This window comes from Citrus clementina, unplaced genomic scaffold, assembly GCF_000493195.1.
Source record: "Citrus clementina cultivar Clemenules unplaced genomic scaffold, Citrus_clementina_v1.0 scaffold_3, whole genome shotgun sequence".
NCBI lineage: Eukaryota > Viridiplantae > Streptophyta > Magnoliopsida > Sapindales > Rutaceae > Citrus > Citrus x clementina.
The window spans coordinates 5,906,505-5,923,173 of NW_006262339.1; the positions used below are offsets into that span (position 1 = coordinate 5,906,505).

General features: G+C 34.7%; 2 protein-coding genes and 1 non-coding gene across 3 annotated transcripts; 2 read left to right on the forward strand and 1 right to left on the reverse strand.

The window, feature by feature from the left end:
• Positions 1–4,669: 4,669 nt before the first annotated feature.
• Positions 4,670–9,000, forward strand: LOC18049889 (flavin-containing monooxygenase FMO GS-OX-like 4). The gene is made up of 7 exons (XM_006440296.2): positions 4,670–5,387; positions 5,771–5,841; positions 6,743–6,895; positions 7,011–7,093; positions 7,218–7,353; positions 7,448–7,621; positions 8,425–9,000. Exons 1-7 carry the CDS (start codon positions 4,766–4,768, stop codon positions 8,626–8,628), a joined length of 1,443 nt encoding a protein of 480 aa, XP_006440359.1. The 5' UTR covers positions 4,670–4,765; the 3' UTR covers positions 8,629–9,000.
• A 2,805-nt stretch (positions 9,001–11,805) lies between these two features.
• Positions 11,806–11,876, reverse strand: TRNAG-GCC. The gene has a single exon. It is a non-coding gene; the product is annotated as a tRNA-Gly (tRNA).
• A 1,174-nt stretch (positions 11,877–13,050) lies between these two features.
• Positions 13,051–15,237, forward strand: LOC112100332 (protein FAR-RED IMPAIRED RESPONSE 1-like). The gene is made up of 3 exons (XM_024189517.1): positions 13,051–13,375; positions 13,526–13,673; positions 13,908–15,237. The coding sequence occupies exons 1-3, from the start codon at positions 13,051–13,053 to the stop codon at positions 15,235–15,237; spliced, it is 1,803 nt and encodes a 600-aa protein (XP_024045285.1).
• Positions 15,238–16,669: the final 1,432 nt, after the last annotated feature.

The window sequence follows — 16,669 nt, forward strand, 5'->3', positions numbered from 1 at the left end:
ATATAATTGAATTTACCAAAACAAAAGACGTTTGCATCATAAAACTCAAACCAACCCATGCCTACAAGTGATCTATGACGATGGCGGCTAACTTGGAAGTTGGAAGAACAACTCTGATTTGCTATGTGCAAATGTGCAATGCTGTTACAGTCATTCCTTATATAAAATTATCTTTGTCTGTAAATGTCCTATTCGCTCATCAATAATATATTCAATGTATTATTTTACTATATTAAATATATAATATATTAAACGTATAACAATCTTGACAATTTTTGTATTGACGCTATACTAAATAATTAGTGGAATAAAATGTGCAAGCATTTTTTTTTAAAAATAATTCTGTAAAGAAAAACTAATCGATGAATTTTGTAAAACATAGGGTAAAAATGACATTAAAAAGATGTGAAAAGACAATAATATGATATTTAAAAAAAATTATTCTAACTAAAATGATATTAATATATAGAAATTCACATGCATATATATGTCGCATTAATTTGTATACAAAATTTGTATTTCAACTTTAACAATATAATGATACTTAAAAATAATGATATGATAGAATAAAATTTAGATTCTTAAAATATGGCGTCTACCAAAACAATCAAATAGCTGGTGGAAATAAACTAAAAAGAACAGGAAAAATAATAATAATAATAATAATATAGACAGTCCAAGGATGCGTAGCTAAAGTGAATAAATACATACAACTATACAAGGTATAAGTTACATCATTAAATGACAACATAAGAACACCTAACACCGATTGCAAAATAGTTGGAGCCTGAGAAGTAGGGTAGTTAGTAAACAGTGTCTTGTTGAGTCTGTTAACTTACTTCCAGCACACACATTTTAACAGTAAAATTAGCCCAAATCGGTTCCCAGACTTGAGCTACAGAGCTAGCTTCAAAGTCTTATCCGGGGTTCTTCTTCTTTTGGTATAATGCTTTTCAAGCCCCTTCAATATCTTTATATCACCCCCCATTTTTTTAATTAGAGTTATATTGTTATTAAAGTTACGTATAAAAACAAATACAAATTGAGTAACACTAAAATATTTTTACAAATCATGAATCCTAACTGCTTGAGAAGAAGTATAGGTGTAAATATTGCATGACGACATGTGGCAAAAGGTTGTCAAACAAGTGGAGGCAAATCATTTTAGGGATGGCAAAAATCCCCACGGGGACGGGTACCCTTGGGGATTTTCCCCATTCGGGGAGGGTATGAGGATAATTTCATACCCAATTTCTTATTCGGGGAGGGGACGAGGATGAGGTGGAATCCTCATCCCCTACCCATTTTCCCATTTTAATTTTTTTTAATTACTAGTAAATAAATAATAAAATTTAAATTATAAAATTATAAATATTGATAAAAATAAAAAATATCAAAATATTTATATTATTAAACTTTTAGGCCTAATTAACTAATTAAAGTCCTAAATTTTTATTTAGGACATTAAAAAAACCGAGTAGATTCTAATAGCCAAACATTTTTTTTAATTTTAATATTCTTTAAATATTTTAAACTTAAATCTATTTATTTATTTATTTTTAGATGTTATAATTGCCCACAACGAATCACAATTTTAATATCTGATCTAATCTAATCTAATATTTACTTTTGATTTGCTCCGATTTAACTATTGTGTTGTAAAGGGAATAATCCACATTTATAAAGTGCCCATGCCACCATTGAAAAAGTTAATTTTGAATCTAAATTTGATTTTATTTGTAACAATTTTGTATTAGACTATTAATTTGTTCATGATAATTTGTAAAAGAAGTTTGTATCCCTTGCATGTTGTGTTACTTACTAATTTAATGTATGTGGCTTTTGTAATAGATATTAATATAAGATATATTTCGAACTTTACTTTTATTTGAATTTTTTATTTTAATATGATTAACTCAAAATAAAAAAAAATGTATTAATTATTCGGGGATCGGGGACCCTCGGGGATCCCCTGTTATTATTCGGAGAGGAGATGTAGATTCTCTCAAGTAATTCTAACGGGGACGGGGACATACGCAAAATATCAGAGATGGATACGGAGAGATCGGTCCCCTCCCCTCCCCTCCCCATTGCCATCCCTAAATCATTTGTCTAGGACACCAGGATATCTCAAAGCAAGCCACTAGATAAGCTTCCCAAAGAGAAAGATAGTTCCGGCGAAAACACGTAATATTAAAGTGCACAATCAAAATCCAAATTGTTTGGTAGTTGGATGCACATATGAACAGTGGATGCTATTATTTGTGAAATAAAAAACATCTCACTTTTGGCTAAATACAAAGAGTCAATGGAAGAACAGATTCCCAGGATCAGTAACGAGAGATTGCCACATTAGCTACCATCTGCAGTGGTCTAAAAGGCAGCATGACCACAAATAGAAAGGGTGGTTGTTGGTTCCTTTCCCTCCTATACCTAAACAGGTCACCATCTTGGGACTACAAGCCTAATTACCAAAATATTCTCACCAGAGGGAGGGCAGCAAATCAATAAGCTCCACGTGTTCGAAATTACTTAAAACAACCCTCAGGCACACCCTACAAAAGCTCAAAGTCCACTCCATGGTAACCAACTTCTAATCACTCAAGAAACACACACTCATCTTCTTCCACATAGCATTTTTTTTTTCTCTATTGTTGATAACTTGAAGGTCCATTTGACCTTGAAGCTGGCATTTGCTATACACACTCTAACTTGTGCGTTGAAGTGTGGTTGTCGGACACCGCCGGCTCCACCTCTAACGTTAGCCATTGCTTTGTTTTACGGGACACATCCAACTCACCTTTGATGCCCTTCATTCTCATTTTAATCCTATCTTTGTCCTCTTTTCATCACACACCCAGATCACCCAGCTAACCCCCCATCCTTTAGGAGAACACTTCAAACATAACAAGATAGCCTCCAACGTTTGTTTCTTTTTCACTATTTTATTGTTTTATTTGGATCATCCAAAATCCAGCCAAAACATTAACTATTTTTAATCCCCCAATATATGATATAATTAATTTTGTTGAAGAAATAATAAAGAAATAAATTATCTAATGACAATAATTTTATTATTCAAAGGTATGTTTATAAAACTTAATCAAAATGACAAAATTATATTGTAATTTTATGTCCCTTTTTTATGATTTTATGTCCCCTTTTTTTTTTTGCGTCTCCTCTTTTAATTTTAACTTATCGAGGGTAAGTTGCCTTAGGCTCGTTGATTCAAATCAAGTTGGGCACTGGGGCTGATCCAACTCAACTGAAGAATGTTATAAAGTGTAGAAACGATGATTTCATGTCATTTTTTCGTTATGGAAGGATGTTCCAATTACACAATATATTCTGAACACTTTTCAGCTAACTATTATTCGTTTCTTTGATTTTCAACTAACGATAGGATGGATTCCTGTGACTCACAAGTTGTGAATGAGCATATTTCCTCTTCCTCAGAGAAAGAGCCACAAGAGACTGGGGGTTATAATGATGATCTTCTTTCTGCGTACTCGGTACTCTAAATGCAGCCTCCGTACTGAATTCTAGAGAGATAAACTAAGTTTCTAGTTCCTCTCTTACAAACTGCAAATGTTTTGAGTCTCTAGGGAACTCGTGTTACATATCAAATGCTTAATTTCATATACTTTATTTTACATTATCGTTGATGTATATAAGCCAGCAGAGTTTGATATGTTCTATGTTGAAGTTTAATTCTAATCAGTTTTCAACAATGTTTAGATTGTATTTTGGATGTTGCTGCAGTTTGATTGCGACAATAGGCTCGCTGAACAGTGCAGGTATCTAGCCACACAGAGGACTGGAGAGTGGAAATATACTATGTAGCTTCAAAAGGCAAACATACCAGACCTGAGACATGCCGTGATGAACGGGACGACCACGACCTGATTGCGCAAGGCCATGGGGATTTCCCAGATTACACCATAAGTGTATGAAGTAACAAGTAAATAGTGAGCTGATGAAATTGGCTACCTCATATATATGGAACACCAATTTCACAAATTGATATTATTATACCGACTTTGAGAATGGTCCCAAGGTGACCGGTAATGCAATATTGCATTTCGGCTACTGGAAACAAAACCCCACACCTAGAGTAAGATCAGTAATATATGACTTTACCCAATTCATATTGTTCATAGAGGTTATATACGTGTAATTTGCTTTTACATGATATAGGGTTATAAATTTTTGTATAAATTGACATAGCATAAATTTATAGGTTGAACAAAATATTTTTTAATCCACATAATTTATTTTATCGTACGTCATGTCAAGAATAAATTTTTTTTCATTACCCAATAATTTAATGCAAAAAATCTACTTTTAAAGTGGAGAGATTTACTCTTAGATTCACACGAGTTTTAACCTCAATTAAAAAAAAAAAATCACTGACCTTGGATGGATATGCAACGAGATTTGAACCCTTGGACCATAAACGAATGAAGCATGATAGTGAGAAGAACAGTTGAAAAACTGTTCATTTATTTATATAAGTAGGGTTTTACTAAGTTATTTTTTAAGTAACTTACGGTCTATGTAAAATAGTTAAAAAAAAGTAGTGGCATGACGGTTGGACCCGTTTGCTTTTTACGTAAGCTATAAGTTAACACATGAGTAAGAGATTTCTCTATCATGCACATTTTGGAAATATAAAAAGTTAAAAAACCAACGTGATCGGATGACGTGGCACAGGAGAACTCTTCCCGATTGGTACCAAACCAATCCGTGACAAAGGACAGTGGACATGGACATCGAACTTCCGTGTGCTGCCAACTTCATTTATAATCTCAAACGAACGCCCACAACCCATAATTTCCCAATGACCAAATCATTGCTGTCAATCCAGTCTATCAACGTGGCGGTGATCGGCGCCGGAGCCGCCGGTTTAGTCGCGGCTCGCGAGCTCCGTCGCGAAGGCCATAAGGTTGTAGTCCTGGAGAAAAGCAACCGAATTGGCGGCACATGGGTCTACACTCCTCGGGTGGAATCCGACCAGCTCGGAGTGGACCCGAACCGAGCCGTCATTCATACCAGTCTCTACAGCTCCCTCCGAACAAACCTGCCTCGAGAGGTGATGGGCTTTACGGACTACCCGTTCACGGCCCGGGATGATGGGTCGGGGGACCCGAGAAGGTTTCCGGGTCATGCGGAGGTGTTGAGATACTTGGAGGAGTTTGTGAGTGAATTTGGGATTGACGAAATGGTGAGGTTTGAAAGTGAGGTGGTTAACGTTGGTTTGATGGAAAATAACAAATGGAAAGTGAAGTCAAAATTGAGAAATGGTGATGGCGATTGTGATGAAATATATGATGCTGTTGTTGTTTGTAATGGGCATTACACTGAACCTCGCATTGCTGAGATTCCTGGTAATGTTGTTTATTTATTTTTTGTGAGCTTTAGATTTGTCTGGAGTTAAAAAGAGCTTCGTGTTAATGACAAGGTTGACTGCTAGTGAGCTCTTGAGAGTAATGATACCGAATAATTATGGTTTTATGATTTCTACAAATTCTTTGTTGGTGATATTGAATATTTGATATTATACTCGGTAATTGGTGTCTTCAGTTTTGAAGCTCACAACTACTGTTTCATTGGCTAATGATATTTTTGGTCTCAAAATCAAGGAGGGCACTTTTGTTTGCTTTGGCTTTGTGATGATTGTACTTAACTACTTATGTTTGAGCATAACTCTCTCTCTGTGCTGCTGTAAAGATGTTTACGATGTTTCTCTTGCTGCTTTCACTTTTTTCAGGCATCGATGTGTGGCCAGGGAAGCAAATGCATAGCCACAATTATCGTGTTCCTGAACCTTTTTGGAATCAAGTATGTGTCAGGCTCCTGCTTCTCATCATTAATCAACAATAACTCTGCTTTTTATTGCATTTTGGAGTGGCAATTCTGCAGGCACATTTTTTTTTTTTGGAATTTTTCTTGGTTTGCTCCTACAATTTGTTGCAACTTTGTTAAAAAAATGTATGCATAGTAGTTTGCAGATATTTCGTGAAGGAGCATTTCTCCACTCATCAAGTCTAGAATTCTCTTGTTTGTCAACGTCTTTTGATGCCTATCCTCTTTGTGGTGAAACTGCTTGAATGAAAGACAATGGGGTGAATAAATTACAAATGCACGCTGAGAAATAAGTATATGCTTCATAAGGAAGTATTTAATACGCTCGTTAGGTTCCACTGCAAGAGGGAGTTCTTTAGTCAGCATCCCAAAATCTTAATGTACTAATCCTCTTATTGTTCTTCCCGAAGATTGAATACTGTAGAATGTAGAAGGAAGGGGCTAATTTAAATTATAAATTATTATATGTATGAGATAAAGTGTGTAATTTCTTATAAAAAATACAGAGATAAGGTATGTGTCTGTTAAAGAGGCAGCAGATTAGAGATCTGCCTCATTTATGTTTTCAAATGCGTCAATAGCTTTAAAGATTCAGTAAAAGTTTTGTTCGGGCATACATTTCATTAGTCAAGTTGTGAAAGAGTTTGCTTTTTTCACCTTTTAATGTCTTAAGTTATGAGACACATCTCCTACCTGACCTACTTATAAAAACTCTCTTCTCACTTTTAACAAAGTTACCATGTTTCTGCTATTTCATCAGGTGTGATGTGTTTAAGTACTACTTTTGTTGTTTCTCATAATGATTCTCTCTTTCTCCTATTTATCTTTTCCGACACCTAATATTTGTCTTGTTTGAACTATTTTCTACCAAGGACAGGTCATAATTTTGGTAGGGAGTTCTGCAAGTGCTGTTGATATATGCAGGGACTTAGCTGGAGTTGCAAAAGAAGTCCATCTTGTATCCAGATCGGTTGCAGATGGAACATATGAAAAGCAGCCTGGCTTTGATAATATGTGGCTTCATTCGATGGTAAAAAGTGTTTTTATGGAGTGGCTACACAAGAACTTCACGGCAGGAGCTTTTTGATCCTCATGCTGGGAGATGGTTTGGTCTAAAATGCTAATTCTTCATTATAATAATGCAGATAGAAAGTGCCCACGATAATGGTGCTGTGGTATTCCGTAATGGCCATACTGTCCACGCTGATGTAATTCTGCATTGCACTGGGTAGTTTTCATTCTGCTGGGAAAAAAAATATATCTATTCAGAAATTATGTGTTGGATGATGCATTATCAGATAGTTAAAACAACCAATGGATATATAGTAATATGGCATTGTTAATTCTGTAAGGTACAAGTATCACTTCCCATTTCTTGAAACCAATGGCATTGTGACTATGGATGATAATCGGGTGGGGCCACTGTACAAGCATGTTTTTCCGCCAGTCTTGGCCCCATGGCTTTCTTTTGTTGGTTTACCCTGGAAGGTTAATCTCTAACTTAATGTAATCTGGCAATATCAGTTATCAGATACTTGATTTCACTAGTTAAAGTAAGCTGTTGCATTTGATGGGCAAGCAGGTTATCCCCTTTCCCCTGTGTGAATATCAAAGCAAGTGGATTGCTGGTGTTTTGTCTGGTCAGATTGTGCTACCTTCTCAAGAAGAGATGATGGAAGACATTAAAGGCTTTTACTCAACTCTTGAAGCTTCTGGAACACCTAAGAGATACACTCATAACATGGGTGATTACCAGGTAAATTTGGTTCTGTAGATGGCATGCATACCTTTGTTTGGTATAACTTTCTTTAGGTAGAGTTTTTGACAAAAAATTTATAGTTGTTTGGTTGTCAATGAGAATTTTTATTAAAAGTTGCAATTACTCTAATAGACAAGCATTTTAAAATTATATTACAAAAGGACGAAATATTGTAAATAAACTAAGGGTATTTTGGATAATTTAACTCTTTAAAAAATCTCTACAGACTCTACTCCCAAAAGCCCAAATTTTGAACTTCTCTTGGCAAAATAGCTTTTTTAATCACTAAAAGAAAAAATTAAAAAGAGTTTTTGACAATTAAAAAGTTCTTTTGGCAAGTGGAAAAGACAAACTAAACATGCCCTAACTGGTGCAAAGTTCTAGATAATTTTGTCATTGAACAATTATCCTCAGTTGTTTCGCAACCTGCATCTCCGGCTCAGGTCCATTTCTCTATTATCATTAATTCAGTATCTAGCTGATTCAGATTCAGAGGTTTTCCATATTCTTTGACATTGGTGGATTAACGATGGTGGTAACTAAAATGGAGACTAAAGTATTGACTAAATAATAGACTGAGGAGGCAAAAACATAGATTGAAAGTAATATCTCCTCTTGAGGCTCTTTCTAACTGTCTTTTGTAGTCCAAACCCTTTCTCCGTGCTATTTGTTTAGACTTTGGACTTTAGACTTTAGACTGCTATTGTCATATAAAAGCCAGCAGAGTTGGCTTTTATATGTTGTGAAGTTTAGTATCAGTTTCAACAATGTTTAGTGAGCATTTTGGATGTTCTTTTCAGTTTGATTATGACAATTGGCTAGCTGAACAATGCGGGTATCTTGGTGTCGAAGAATGGAGAAAGCAAATGTATAATGATGTTTCCAAGAATAGACATACAAGACCAGAGACATATCGTGATGAATGGGACGATCACCACCTGGTTTTGCAAGCCCAGGAGGATTTCATCAAGTACACCTCAAATAGAGTAACAAGTAAATATTGAGCTGAAAGTGGTAACCTCTCACTCAAGGTTCACACCAAATCCAATTTAACTAGCTGTATATGTTCATATTAAGAAAGGAAATGTCTTGTTATCTACGCGTACAGACTACACCAATTTGGCAAATTCAATCGGATCCCACTTTGTGCAGGACAGCTCAGCTAGGGTAGTGGTATTTTACTATTTTATGAGATCAAAGTGGCCACCCCTAGACCTTTAGGAATTTCATTTTATTGTACACTTGTTAAGTAAAGCATAAGAATATGATCTGAGACATTCATTTTCTTTTCTTTTTATATATCATTATTATAAATCACATGCATTTTACACAACAATAGCCTGAATAATCATACATGCCTTGATACCTACGGTGTTGTAATATTTTTTTTTTCTCTCACTTGCCCAGCAACGGCAAGCATTAGCCAAGACTCGAGTTTCATTTTTCGTTAAAACACCCGATACGACCGTATGACTAGCATGCTAAGCTTCACTAATTATAAGATGCTCTGTATAGGAGATTAAGAGGTGATTAATGAGATAATTCTTCGAACTCTAAAAGGCACGCGCACACACAAAAAACAAAGGCGTCAAATACAATAATTAAACTGCCAGCCTGGGGTCCTCTGATTCAGAGTTACTGGATCAAGGATATGATATCTGCAATTATCTTTGTTTTGGTGACTCTAATTAATTTACAAGAAAGAAGCGATTAAGCAACCATGGAGAGAGAAAAAAAAAGAAAGGAACGCCCATGTTCTGCCATGCTGCCCTGATCGGCGCCGGAACTGCCGGACTAGTAGCAACCTGCGAGCTCAGTCGGGAAGGCTACTTGTTGGTGGTGTTTGAGAGAGCCAAGTGAGTGGCACCAAGGGGGTTAACTCAGACCCACTTGGCGATGCCCCAGGTCGAGTTACAGCCTGGTCTAGTCTTTACAGCTCTCTCAGGACAAATTTACATTGGGGAGATCATAAATTTTAGAGAATACCCTTTTCTGGCCCGAAATGATGGAACCGCTAACCCGAGAAGGTTCCGGGGTCATTGGGAGGTGTTGATGCAGTTGAAGGAGTTTTCAAGAGAGTTTGGGATTGAAGCAAACTCATAGCTGTAATTATTGCATTCCTTAACCCTTCAGAGATCAATCGTGTATCAGCTTACTTCTACTTATCTCTGTATTTCTAAACTGTAGAGGCTGTTGGTGAAATATTAAAGATTTTGGCTATCAAATTGCATCTGCGGTCTGCCCAAGTCGGTTAGTGAAGGATTAAGACAGAGTGATACCGGATGGCCCATGTTTGACTCCTTCATATGCAGTTAAGTACCTGAAGTTACACTCATTGACAATTTAATTCTGAAGTGTTTAGAAGTTTAAGCAAAAGTCTTTGCAGGGAGATTTTTTGGCAAATCAAAGCATTGTGCAAACTGCGCTTAATTTTCCTCCTGGACTCTTTAGTCTTGTGCAGCAAGTTACCTATATTTAGCCTCCATCTCTTTCAGGGGAGTGACCCTTTTTCTTTCTTCGTTTGTGATAAATAGATTTCCATGTTAGGGTATTTTTCTTAAATCTTTTTTTTGGACAAAGATGACACAATAATTAGTTCTGCCTTACTTTAGTTTCACTTATCATATTGCTTGACTAAGTTGTTTTCAACGCCTTACGTATTGTAATTTTTATTGGAATTGTTTTATTGGTGTGGATATCTCCACAGACAGCTGGAGTAGCAAAAGTATACATTGCATCTAAATTGGTAGCTGATGGAACATATGAAGGGCAACCTGGATACAATAATATGTTGCTCTATTCTATGGTAAATGTAATCACCCATGGTTAGATGGTGGTCAGTATAGTTTCATTGTATGTTCCAATCCTGAGGTTGGAGTACGAGTCTATCTAAGATATTGATATCACTTTGAAAAAATACAGACAGAAAGTATCCATGAAAATGGCTCGGTGGTTATTGGGATTCAGAGAGTTATTTTTACAGATATTATTCAACACTGAACTAGATAAGTTATATTTTGTTCATTTTCTGAATGGAAGAGTTATCTTTTTGTCACATGTTAAAACAATATTAGCAATTGTGAAACAAAAATGAACTATAGATATAGTAATGGGAGAATATTCTTTTTAAGGTACAAATATCAATTCCCTTTCTCGGTAGCAATGGCATCCTTCAAGTGGGTGTCAATTTTGTGGAAGCTCTATAGAAACATGGTTTTCCGCCAGCCTTGGCCCTATGTCTTTCCTTTGTTGGGATCAGAGGCGGATGTAGTGTGGGACCAGTGGGGAAAAAAAATATTACCCCTTTTTATTTAAAAGAAAAATTAATAAATTTTAAATAATTCTTGTCAAATTATCAAATAGCCCCATTCTTTTAGTTTCTACAACCAGAATATAGAAAACATTTTTAGCAATAAAATTTGCAAAGAATTAACTTCGGAATCAAATGGGAGATGAATGGATAAATAATAATTTGATTGTTTATGTAAAAAAAAGATGTGTGTAATATAATAGTGTTGATAATGAGTCTATTACACAACGTTTTCAGAATATGAAATCACTTAGAGAACAATTATAAATGTGTTATCAAAAATTTTGTATATTCAAACTTCAGTTTTTACATTTTATTGTTATTTAATTTAGTCCCTGATAAATTATTTTTCTAAATCCGCCACTGGTTAGGATACCATGGAATGTTTAATCTAATATTTCATCTCCTAGGTACAGTTTTGTCATACATGTTATCCCCTTGTATGAATGTCAAAGCTAGTGGATTGCAGGAGTTTTGCCTGGTCGATTTTTGCTTCCATCACAAGAAGAGATATTACTTGACACTCAAGTCTACCATGCAACACTTGAAGCTTCTTGCATGTCTAAACGACACACACGTAACAGGAATGATTCTCAGGTAAATTTGCTTGTAAATAACTCAATATATGGACGAAAGCAAAATGACCCTTGGGTAGAGAAGAACAGAAAAATCCTACTAGAAACATACCGTGATCAATGGGAAGGTCACCAACTCACCATCCGATATTGGAAGCCACTGAAGACTTCATGTACTGCTTTTCAAAATAATGCTTGGCAAATACTGCATATCAATAATAGTGTATGGTTTGATCTGTCAATGACCAATTGCCTATTGTTAAATAGCTGGGGCCATATAAAGGCCAAAAATCACTTGCACCAGCCGGGAATCGAACCCGGGTCTGTACCGTGGCAGGGTACTATTCTACCACTAGACCACTGGTGCTTTGTGCTAAGCCGGCTCCTAAATACTTTCAAGACCAATATGAAACGTAATTTCCTAGTTAATATATTTAAGTTGGGTTATTTTTCCATTTACTATTTAAATATATTGTGAAACAATAAGTGCAACAAATATTACATCATAATATTTTATTACTAAAAAATTATAAAATCTTGCATTTTACTATTTTCAATACTATTTGAACGAAATGAAGACAAAGGGACGATAGAAAAAAATTGCCATGTGGGATTAATGAAAACCAAAAATGGGCACGTGAATGAAGCAGCTTTTGTCCCTTTGTTTGTTACTTTTTGAATTTAAAGAATAAAATAATCAAAAGAAATAAAGAAAAGTAACGAAAATAAATGAAAGGGAGATTACTTTTTAGTTCTGTAGTCTCTCTCCATTTCTCTCATTTGAGTACGAGAGATCTTTGTGTTTAGGAAGGCAAAATTCAAACGAGTTCCAGTCTCTGCATCTCACAAATTTTGTCTCTGTATCTCAGTTATCACAAGAAATAAATTAGATCTAGATCTACAAACAGAGGTGAGAGATGTTTAAATGGTTAGAATATTTAATTTAAATTGCAAAAATTCATAGATTTTTATTTTTTATATATTTAAATTGTTATGAATTGTTATGATTTTTTTAATTTAAATGGCTGGAAATAATGGAATAGATTATAATAATTTTTTAGTGTGTTTTATATATGTTAGGATTTTTTAAATTTAAATGGTTGGAAATAATGAAATAAATTATAACAATATTTGAATGTGTTTTATATATGTTAGGATTTTTCTTAATTTAAATGATTGGAAATAATACAATAAATTATAACAATTTCTAAATGTGTTTTATATATGTTAGGATTTTTTTAATTTAAATTGCTGAAAATAATGAAATAAATTATAACAATTTCCGAATGTGTTTTATATATTTAAGTTGTTAGGATTTTATAATTTAAATTGTTGGAGATAATGGAATAAATTATAACAATTTCTGGATGTGTTTTATATATTTAAGTTGTTAGGATTTTATAATTTAAATTGTTGGAGATAATGGAATAAATTATAAAAATTTATGGATGTGTTTTATTTATTTAAATTGTTAGGAATTTTCGTTACTAGACAAAATGTTATATAAGTTTCTTAATACAAATGTTAATTATTTTGTAGAAATGGAGTATTTGGAAAATGAGCATGCATTTGAAGAGTTGCAAAAAACAAGAGCTAACGATGTAAATGAAATTATGGAACCGAACGAATGTGAGCCAGCTCTTGGAATGTTATTTGATAATCATGAAGAAATGTTTGTATTTTACAAAGCTTATGGTAAACAAGAGGGGTTTCCTGTGAAGGTTCGAAGTACTAAGAAGGGGACCGATGGAATTGTAAAATATGCAACATTTGCATGTGGGCGTAGCGGCAAGTCAGAAAGTAAATCTGCTAATGCATTGAAGCCGAAACCGAATGTGAAAAATGGTTGTGATGCAAAAATTGGAGGTTGTTTAAATGAAGATGGAAAATGGGTTCTTCGAACTTTAAATCTTTAACACAACCATGGATTGAGTCTAGACAAAGCTAGGTATTTCCCATGCAATCGCAGAATTAGTGCAAGCGCTAAAAAGCGAATTGAAATGAATGATTGTGCAGGAATTAGAATAGCCCAAAATTTCAATTCTATTGTTGTTGGAGTTGGTGGGTATGAAAATGTGCCATTCTTAGAAAAAGATTGTAGAAATTTTGTTGACAAAACAAGGCGATTACAACTTGAGGAAGGAGATGTTATGGCACTTTTAAAGTACTTATAAAAAAAGCAAGCAGAATGTAATGGATTTTTTTTTAGCATTGATTCGGATGAAGAGGATCGATTAAAGAATGTGTTTTAGGCAGATTCGCGGAGTAGGGCAGCTTACAAATATTTTGGAGATGTCATCACATTTGACACTACATATCTGACCAACAAGTATGACATGCCATTTGCACCCTTTGTTGGAGTTAATCACCATGGACAGTCTATTTTGTTGGGATGCAGATTGATTTCACGCGAGGATACGGAGACATTTACGTGGTTATTTGAGGCGTGGCTATCATGCATGTCTGATTCTCCTCCCTTTGGTATTATTACAGATCAAGACAGGGCAATGCAAAAGGCAATTGAAAACGTTTTTCCTACTACTAGGCACCGATGGTGTTTATGGCACATAATGAAGAAGGTGCTTGAGAAGTTAGGGGCTTTCAAAGAACGTGAAGGTATTATATTTTCCCTGCTCTCTGCTGTATATGATTCACTGAGTTCTGATGCGTTTGAGGAAGCTTGGCATTGCATGATTACAGAATATGATTTGTGGGATAATGATTGGTTAAATGGTTTGTACGATGAGAGGCATCGTTGGGTCCCATGCTATTTAAAAGGCTATTTTTGGGCAGGAATGTCAACAACTCAGCGAAGTGAAAGTATGAATGCATTTTTCGATGAATTTGTTAACTCAAAAACAAATCTGAAACAGTTTGTAAAGCAATATGAAAATGCATTGAGGAGGAAAGCTGAATTAGAATGGCAAGCAGATGCCAAGTGTTTCAGTAAAAGGACACCATGCGTGTCCAGATATGAGATGGAGAGGCAAGTTGAAGAAGTGTACATCATTTCCAAGTTTAAAGAATTTCAAGAAGAATTGACTACTCTGATGTATTGTGATATCTCGGATTCTGTAGGATCAATATATCAAATAATTGAATCATTTGGGCAAGGTCAAAGAGGCTTCTTTGAGGTTATTTTTGAAGAAGCTGAGTGTGAAGTTACTTGTATATGTTCAAAATTCCAGTTTAGGGGGATTCTTTGCAAACATGCCCTTGCAGTGCTGATACGTAACTCAGTTGAATTACTTCCAGAAAGATACATTTTATCAAGGTGGAGAAAAGATGTAAGGAGATGTTATAGTAAGCTGAAAGTTTGTTATGGTGTACAGAATTTGACCATCCAGCAAGAAAGATATGAAAAAATGTGTAACGCTTTCAGTGAAGATGTTATAGTAACGTCTGATGATGAAAATAGCTATAAAACAGTGTTGGATTGGATTGAGAAAACAATGAAGGATCTGCCCAAGCAAATTCATTGTGAAAGTGTGGGGAAAACTAACACTGGTGGAGCAAGTTGTAGCAGCAACAAACAAATTAACAGTGAGAGTGTGGAAAGAACTGTTATTGGCGAAGTAAGTTGTGGCAGCAACAATGTTCAACTTGCACTAAATGATCCAGTAGTGACACGTCGTAAAGGCCGTCCACCTTGCCTGAGGAAAGAATCTTCGATTCAAAAGAAATCTGTTCAAAAGATCAAGTCCGCACAAAAAATAAGGTATGATTAAAAATAAATATCTATTTTTTAATTAATTTGGTCTTAGTTTAATTGTCTTTAATAATCTTGTAGGATTTACAACAAACTGCCCTATCATCTTATCGGTTAACCGTTTGTAACAAACGGTTCGCCGTTTGTCTCCAGTAACCTGCAAAATGAACATCAGTTATCCGTTTACATTAAGCGGTTAAGGACTTGCGTGAAGTGGCTTCTATGGATATTATCGGTTAGCCGTTTGTAATAAACGGTTAGCCGATTGGCTCCAGTAACCTGCAAAACAATTTAGCCTTATCATGTTTTGTTAATCAGTGCCAGAGGATGACAACCTTCAATTCTGGACGTTATCGGTTAATCGTTTAAATAAAAGGTTCACCGTTAAGTTCCAGTAGCCATCCCATCTTTTGTGTTTTCTGTTTTTCATAAACGGTTAGAGCTTTAGGCAATATGTTGCTCTCTGGATGTTATCGTTTAACCGTTTAAATAAACGGTTCACCGTTTATAACCAGAATTGCATTTTAGACCAGTTTTTGCAGAGAATCTTTTTCTAATTTGAAAGTCCATCTTTTATGAAAAATGAATGGAATGATTATCAATGCTTTCGTTTATTAAGGAATAGCTCCGATATTTTTATTAAAATCCATTTCGCTATTTCCTTTTTTAATAGTAAGAAGTCTATCAATAGATTTTGAACCGTATATATGTTTGCATGACAATATATAAGCTCTTTAAAAGTTAGGTTAATTAGGTAATAATCTTTTCAATTCATACAGTTTCTTATTTTTCTTCATCTTTTGTTCTATTTAATTTTGCTATAGTTGTGGCCTCGCTGCTTTATTAGATAATTTAAAGAGATTAAAAGATTTGCTAGCCTAGATAGGTTTCATCCGCGCGCTTTCCTTTAAGCCGGGGTAATTAATTTGATTAAGTCAAATTTTAGTTTAGTCACACTATATATTTTGCATGAAGCATCAATTCAAGCAAATGGGGAAAAACTTTGGAAATTTGAAACCATGGGAACAATTCATACACAATAATCATTTTATTTAAATTATTTAAATTTATACATAACACGGGATACAATTTCATTTATGCAAAATACATATAGCAACGATTATCCCAAAAATACAACATACAATGGATAATATAGGCAGAATAATACAATCATTTCTGCCTTTATCAGTTTGCACAGTTTTGTCACATGTAGGCACTTCAATTTGCACCCCCTTTTCGAGTGTTTCCACAATAAATTTTGTAGTTTCTAACATATTGGATGTCTCTGGCAATTTTTCATGCCTTTTTATGTAATCATTGTAGGCTATTTCGGCATCCAACAAAGATGTATAAGATTTATAAGAATTCCCTTTGAATCCATTTACTTGCATCTGACATTCAGGCCAAGAATTGTATATGCCCGGCTTTCGTCCTTTGAAAACAACATAACA